The following is a 7,765-nucleotide window of genomic DNA, read 5'->3' as shown; positions in this document are numbered from 1 at the left end:
ACTAAATTGTGGGTATGAATGACCCACGAAGCCGAAAACGCTGTATTTAATTGGTCTGTTTGGACCGTTCGCCGCAGCTGCCAAATTTCTCCGTTGAGGCTTGTTCGGAGCTTGCACCGTTCACCTTGAAAACGGCCAGCTTAGCTGAGACGCTCCGTGCGCAATGCATGCGGCGCGACCCCCAGCTATTAACTCCTGGGCTCGGCACGACCCCACGGGGTACGACGAAGAGCTTCGGGCTCGCTTTGAACTACGAGTTGAGCGAACCCGCATGGGCGAAATGAGCGAGCACTACAACGGCACCGCATGCCCGAGATCCAGCTGAGGGGGTCGCCCGCACGAGAGCGCTTGGCCAGCCGAAAAAGACGAGCAACAAACGCATCGAAGGTCACCTGCCCGCTTCTCGCTCACCCTGCGTCCTCGGCCTTCCCAAGTCTAGTGTCCTAAGCTCTCCCCTAAAATTTCTTTTCTTCTCCCTCTCGCTTTGTTGCCAGTTCGTGCACGCGGCTCTCCCGGCTATATCCCCTGGGTCTGTTTGTTTATTTCTCTCGTTCCCCTCTCATCCTCCTCTACCGGAGTTGTCTGAGTCAGGTGCAACACGTGGGGGCACCCTCATATCAACTGGCGCCATCTTCGCCGCGTGGACGCCCGCTTTCTTTTGGCTCTGTCTTGTTTTGCTGGTCCGCTTGTGCAGCTTCTTCCGTTCGCCCTCAGTGACTGCACGCAGGTTGCCCGCTGTCGCACTGCGGGGGACGCGGGCTGGCCGGGGGGGGGGGGGGGGGGGGGTTCTGCGAAATCGGCTGACGACTCCGTTGCATGGTCTGCCGACTAGCTCCTCCACCACCACTCCCTCCTTCTCCCTTAAGAGCAAGCCTGACATACCTACGCGCTGCTGGCCGCCCTCGCCCAAAGCGCCCCCCCCCCCCCCCCCCCTTCCCGGGGCGATTTCGCTTCCGAGAGGGTTGTTGCACCGGACGCGGGCACTTTGACTCGCCGCGTGCGCGGTCGTCTCTCCGGCCTGGGAAACACGGCCCGCCGGCAAGCGTATCGCCGGCCCCCACCGGCCGACCGCCCGCTCCCCGGGTCTCATTATAAAAAGCGGCTTTCGAAGTCTGCCTGGCTACAATCCACTCCACAGCTCCCCAGCCAGCTGACACCACCGCCGCCGACATGTGCCGCCTGGTAAGCAGTGAGAGGACCTGTATCCTCTAGTGGGCGATTGATGTGTGTGGGAAAGCGATTCGGAGGTTGACAGACTGTTTAGCATGCGACCGATAAGACGAGTGCGCGTTCGTCAATGCTTTCTTTTTTGCCCTGTCGATGGGAGAATGTGCAGCATGGGATAGGTCTAGCTTTAAAAGGGGAGCGGGCAACTTCAATCTGACTCTTGGAGAGCAGATCACCTGCAGCGCATTTTAAAACATAAAAATGGTCACCACTTGTCACATTGGAACCCTCTTTGTCGGTTACGAGGATATCGAATATTCTTCTGAAGATTTGATATCTTTTGAGGCAATTTAATATATTCGGGTGCGTTGTTGGGTGTTGGAATTGTCAGATACATCGTGTTTATGATTTTGGTTTGCTCCAAAGTGGGCCTATATGTTCAAGAAATCAACGTCAGAAAGTTTTATAAATGAGAACGACGAAAAGCCTTCTTGGTGATTAACATTCGCTGAAAAAAAAAATGTTAAAGAGTTTTATCTAAATGACAACTCTGAACAACTGCTTCTGATTCAGCCCTTCGCAGTTTTTGTTTGGACGTGGGCTATGGCCGAAGGAATTTATTTTTCGATGGCTGTTCTATCTTTGCAAGTGCTTTAAGTCCGATCCATTAGTGAAATTTGGAAAATGGAAGCTCCGCAAACAAACAGCATAAACTTCGTCTGGGATTAGGTGCTTATAAAGGTCAAAAAATCTTTCCTCACAATATAGAGCATTCATTACTATTTTGTACTTGAACTGTACCTTTTGTCGTCATGACTAAAAAAAAAAAAGTCGTCATGATGGTAAGGGGACACGTAGTATTTAGCGATTAACCATGGGGATTTGGCGAGTGTAGCAAATAAACCAAACAGGAAAGTGGAATTTTTGGTAAACCCTGCTTTCAGTTAATAGAAAAACCCAACCACGTCTAGCTGCGCCAATAGTGGGTCGCAGTTGGCTGTCCTTTGTACCGCAAGTGCACCTATGCGGGTTTTCTTTTTTTTTTACTTGTTATTGCGAGGAAAAAATTGCACATCAAACTTTATCATCGATATCCTGATAAAAAGGTTAATAGTGAAGATCTCTGCTTTTTGCCAGCGACTCACAAACTGCCACATCTGTGAACCTGAAGGAGAGGCTCATATGGCCGGAGCAGCTCTTTCGAGTTCGATGTAAATGTTTTAGCATAACAGAGACGTACTCACGTAGACGTTTACCAAATCACCGGATGCCGGCGGCGCACGCGCAGTTGCAGGAGGTGGAGCAAGGTGAAGCACGAGCCTGCCACTGCGCGTGCGCACGGGCCATGCGTTAAACTGGTACACGTTAACACGTCTGCGCTAAGCTAAGGCTCTCTACAGACATTCAACACAACCAGCGTGTACCGTAAAGAGTGCTGACTGACTGAGACTCCTCTCCTACAGCTGCCCTTCGCTGCCTTCTTGGCCCTGCTCGGTCTAGCCCTGGCTGCTCCAGCTGAAGAGATGGCTCCTGCCCCCGAAGCCGCCGCCGAGCCTCTTCCCGCTGCCGACGCCAAGCCCGCATCGGCCGACGACAAGGCCGTTGAGGGACGCACTGGCTACTTCCCGGTCTACGGCGGAGGCGCCTACGGTGCTGGCTTCAACCGCGGTGGAAGCTTCGGCCTGGGCAGCTACGGAAACAACTACGGACAGGGGGGCTTCGGTTACAACTATGGTGGCACCAACCGTCGTGACTACGGCAACGTGCAGACCTACGGCGACCGCGAGGCCTTCGGTGTTTCTCAGAGCGCCGGCGCCAACCGCCGCTATGGACAAGGCAGCTTCGGAAACGCATACAACAACCAAGCCCACGGAGCCGGAGCCAACAGCTATGGCGCGGGATACCAAGGCGGCTACCTCGGCTAATTTACCAAAGGTACGAACTGAGTCTGCTGTTTCACTGCAGCAGGTAGGTATGAATTGGAATGTGGATTTGAGGATCACCTTGTGTACGTTGTTTGGAGATGGGCATCAACGGACACGAGAAGTACAAATAGTCGTGCAGTTTCCCATTTTTAGGGCATCTATTCCTTTACCAAATGAGAATCATCAAGGCGTCGCAGTACTTGTAGATGAGGCGCTCTCGTTCTCCGTACACGACTGCGGAAGCGCGTTGTTAAATGGAGTGAGGAAAAACGAAAGGTGAAATGAATGCCGTGGAACGAATGTCTCTGCAACGTTTAAGCTGCCCGCTGCAGCTCTACACTATTGCTCTAAATATGTTCGACGGTCATAGAGAAAGCTATATTTACTGCGTAGACTTCCGGTGCGTCATGGACGCCTTAGGGCAGAGTCGCATAGCCCACCAACAACCTTGAGTTACACACACAGAAGTATGGGAGCTATAGATGTTTTTACAGTGAACGCGAGGAATGCAGTACATGTCCTCACTTTTCTTTTTACTCGCATGTGTTGCCACAAGGAAATGGCTCCTAGTTCCCTGATTAGAACTTCAAACTAGTCAAATTTCGTGTATATATAATTAATTACTCTATTACTTCGCCGTTTTTTTTTTCACAGAATAATTTTAACCATTCTATGTTTGTTCTTTTTTTGCAGAACTGAAAAGACCACTTCCTGCTTTCATCACTTTGGCCTTGCTCGCTTACACATGCGTGGAAGCAACACGATAAGAAAAAGGACACGATTGGCAAAGAAAGACACAGCGATTTCCCATAAACCATAGGAGACTTCGTATATCATGCATCATGTCGGCAAACGAAAACCATCGATGGGCATTAACGTAGCGCCTTCTGGCGCTTTGAGAGGGACCACTCAATCTTGTACGCGCGTGCAATGATGCCACATACATTGATTCAATAAAGGACTATTTATTTTCCGCACATGATTGTCTTTTGGAGGTGTCCGCTTTAATTACACCATGCATATTTTCGATTGAATTTTATTCGTCACGCCCGAGCATATTTGTAAGAAACAACATCCTGCAGTTCTAAGTCATTCGGGACATAAGCGAGAGAGTCTGGATTTTTCGATACTTTCGATACACCTGTAATTTCACATTGCATATGCCAAGCTTCATCAAGCAATTTGTGCACCAAATAGAAACAGCGTTCACATGAGATTCAAGCGCATTTATGCGCAGCGGTTAGATTAGACATAGCATGGTAAGATGCACAATCGCAGGCAGTTTTAGGCTGAGGCTAAATCGTGCGAAGGGACCGTTAATATAACTTACAATCAATAGTTGCCAAAATACAGATTCCTTCGGCGTACTGGGGGCTACAGGAGCGGTAAACGAATTAATTCCCAAAGCAGAAGCGAACTGTACGCCATAACACTTTCAAGAGATTATAGTGGAGAAAAAATTAGTTTCCTGATATTAAAGACTTTTTGGCTTACCTGAGGCGGTAGGGCTGCTAGAGAAATTTATTTCTGATTTTTCGTTTCAAGAAGGGCCTGCAGCCAATAAGTTGGCCGCCCTGTTTTGGCATGTCTGCGTGATTGAAGGAACAAAGATACTTATACTTTTTAATTTGTTTATTTGCTTCCACCAAAAAAAAAAAGAGCACTGAAAAAGGCAGTAACATTGCAAGCAGTCCTGACAAGGAGACGCGTGCTTGTATGGGTAATGAACATGGTAATGGGTAATGATGGAATACGGCATGGGTAATGAATATCCACAATGTAAATACGTTACTTTCATGCGCGTTGTTAGTGCGCTCGGATAAATTCGAGTAAGTACTTGCGCGGCATAAAACTTTAGCTCGATAACGTCTTTAACTTCGACAATTTAGCGGTTATTTTATTTTAAAATCAAGAATTTAGTTTTGCGTGAGAAATAAGCTTTTCATGAATATGCGGAACATATATTAAAGGAGAGTTGCGAAAGAACAGAATTGGGGCAATTTTTGGAACTTATGCCAGAAATTTCCAAGATTACATGGCACCAGGGCCATCACCTGGAAAATCAATCTCTTTTTCTGGAAAGTTATGGACGCCTTTGGCAGAGACGTGTTGTGTTTTGGAGATGAAATACGCTTCCACAATCTCTCCGCTATGTTGTTAATGCGTTAAAACACGACAGACTCCTCATCTAAAGCAGGCAAACAAATACCATTGTGGCGCATTAGATGAACCTAATTAAACTGTGGTGATGACTTCAGACACCAGCCTATCTTGTAGCACTTGCCGCAATGTTGAACCATATGATTTAAGACAGCCTTTCGACAAGGTGTGTACGTCACCACATGAACCACTGCAAATCGTGACTAGGCACTACGGGATTTATCAAGCTGTTCCCGGAGGCCAGGCATAGGCTGTCACTCTTGTTCACAGCGATGAAAACGACGAAGACATTGAACTCCGAAACACATTAAAACTTCTTTAAACGGCGTGAAACACTATGAAAGGAAGGAATGGAAGCTGCATTCTTTCGCGGAAAGTCAACACTTCTCCCGAGCCAGGATTTACCCTCTCCAAAACCAGCCGCGAAAGATTTCAGATGTGTTCCCAGGAACTGGGCAGGTTGAAAGTCAGAAAGTTGCCTCGGCCCCCAACCCCCTTCCCCATCCTCTAAACGAAAGAAAACCGAGCTACTCATTAACTCTATTAAACTTGCCTGCTTAAACATAGAGAAACGTTCTGATATGCTTGACTCGTTAAGTTTTTTATACTGCTGATTTTGTTACCTCTGCGCACGCGATGTTGACCGCAATATGATAGTGTGGCTTCGACTTGGAGCATCGGAAACTTTGTAAAAGCCTGACAATAGCCTTTCGACTGCTCTTCTGTGTCGCAATCAGTTCGTGGAAGAAACTCATCTGCAAAGGAGTGGCACGCTCGTAATATGAGCTGCATTTAAGGTACCGGAATGGCCACATGGCTGCTTTCTACTTTTTTGTTGCAAAATGGTGACTCATGCTTTCTTTCATACCTCAAATATAATTGGCGCTTCACAATTTCCTTTGGAACGATAACCTGAAAGGCAGACCTTTTCTTTGTGCGTGTGACAGAGAATGCTGCTCTGGTGTAATCGCAGGCCTTGCGAAAGTGGGCTGCAATAATGGTGAGCCGCCGGAGTAAGATCAATCAGGGAGTGACATGGAAAAAGAATGTATTGGAGGAGTTCCTGAAAACAGCCAATTTCCTCTCCGGTTGCTCTTTTACAAAGGGCGCAGAAAATGACAACCGCTGCAATCAGTCCTTCTGGGAAAGCGAAATGGTGAGGTCGGTGGGTTACTTACGACTGCGCACGTTCTCGCCAGAAGTCTAACATACGTCCCAACCTGATGAACACCGCTGCGTAGTTTCAGCTATGAAAGAGGCACGACTTGGTGCGTTTGCCTTTCTGAAGTGCGTAGAAATACCCGCCGACCATTTTTTTTTCTCGAAGAGCGTGCTGTGATTCCTTTTCAAAATTTACTGGACATCTACCAGGAAATACGCGTTTTCATGTATAGGCTCGCAATGCGAAGGTAACGACGTCTGCAAGACGCCTGAAATACTTTTCGAAGTTTCACTTTGGGCGGTACATGTCAAATAGCGCCTTGGTGGCTAAAACCTGCGTCTTTTCCACCTGCCATTGGCTGCCTGTACTCTACCACTCGGTGGCTTGATGGAACCTTGAGTTGGCGTCTGCTCGTCAATGGGCTTAATCACAAAATATCCGCGTGAGCATACGTTTTGACAGGTTGACGCAGATATGCAAGAAACAATAACAGTCAGTGTGATAGCTAGGGCTCAGACGCATTATAAGAGCGCCTTAAACACGAAGTTTCGTGATCTTTCCATCGGTAAGCTGAAGCGACCGTCAGCTCTTAAAGCGCTGGGCATTTCTAGTGAAGTAGAATGCAGATGCTTCTAAAGGCCTTTCCACTACTTCGCAATTTAGAAGGTTCTTTGAGTCAGATACTCTTTGTTTCCTAACTGTGAGATAGGTTCCGCCAGTCTTCCATTAAACCTCGTTTGCGGTTATGCAACGGCGACATCAATAGGCGTCGCGTATACATAACGCTTCTTCCAAAAGATCCTAGTTGAAGTTCGCCAGAACTGCATTCTCATCGTCTCTCCCAGGGGATTCGCTGCCGTGAAACTCTCATACGCTTCTCATCGCACCAGTGTCCTTTGTTCTGGCCACGAGCGCAAAGCCATAGCATTTCCGGTTCGTCGCGTGAGTTGTGCGGTTCTGGAAATGCCTGCGCTACGTTGCCAGATAGTTTGTGAAAAAATGGTCGCGTGCACAGTACTGTTTGCGAAGCTATAAGCCTGCTATCTAAAGATTATAAAACAATTTTTGAATAGCTAGACCATGGCCGACATACCCGGCCATTTTGATTCTGACGAATGAGAGTGCGCATCTGTCTAACATCGTGAACAAGTTTCTTTTATGGCAGAAGTTCGCCCCGTTAAAAGTTTCTTTCGTAAGCGTTCATGTTATTTATTGGCTGCCTGCTTCTCGCAACCGCTACGTGAGGATATGTAACATATGCGTATACTACATCTATGACTTGCAGCACTACCTGAGGCAGAACCTCCTTACCCAATCAAAAGAGCACGTTAAATGTGTTCATCCGCGCTCA

General features: G+C 47.8%; 1 protein-coding gene across 1 annotated transcript; it reads left to right on the top strand.

Moving 5' to 3' along the window:
* The first annotated feature begins 1,024 nt into the window (after window positions 1-1,024).
* LOC144115445 (uncharacterized) lies at window positions 1,025-4,085 on the top strand. The gene is made up of 3 exons (XM_077649845.1): window positions 1,025-1,182; window positions 2,631-3,102; window positions 3,786-4,085. The coding sequence occupies exons 1-2, from the start codon at window positions 1,171-1,173 to the stop codon at window positions 3,090-3,092; spliced, it is 474 nt and encodes a 157-aa protein (XP_077505971.1). The 5' UTR covers window positions 1,025-1,170; the 3' UTR covers window positions 3,093-3,102; window positions 3,786-4,085.
* The last annotated feature ends 3,680 nt before the right edge of the window (window positions 4,086-7,765 follow it).

Source organism: Amblyomma americanum, chromosome 1, assembly GCF_052857255.1.
Source record: "Amblyomma americanum isolate KBUSLIRL-KWMA chromosome 1, ASM5285725v1, whole genome shotgun sequence".
Lineage (NCBI taxonomy): Eukaryota > Metazoa > Arthropoda > Arachnida > Ixodida > Ixodidae > Amblyomma > Amblyomma americanum.
This window is presented reverse-complemented; position numbering and strand designations above follow the sequence as displayed.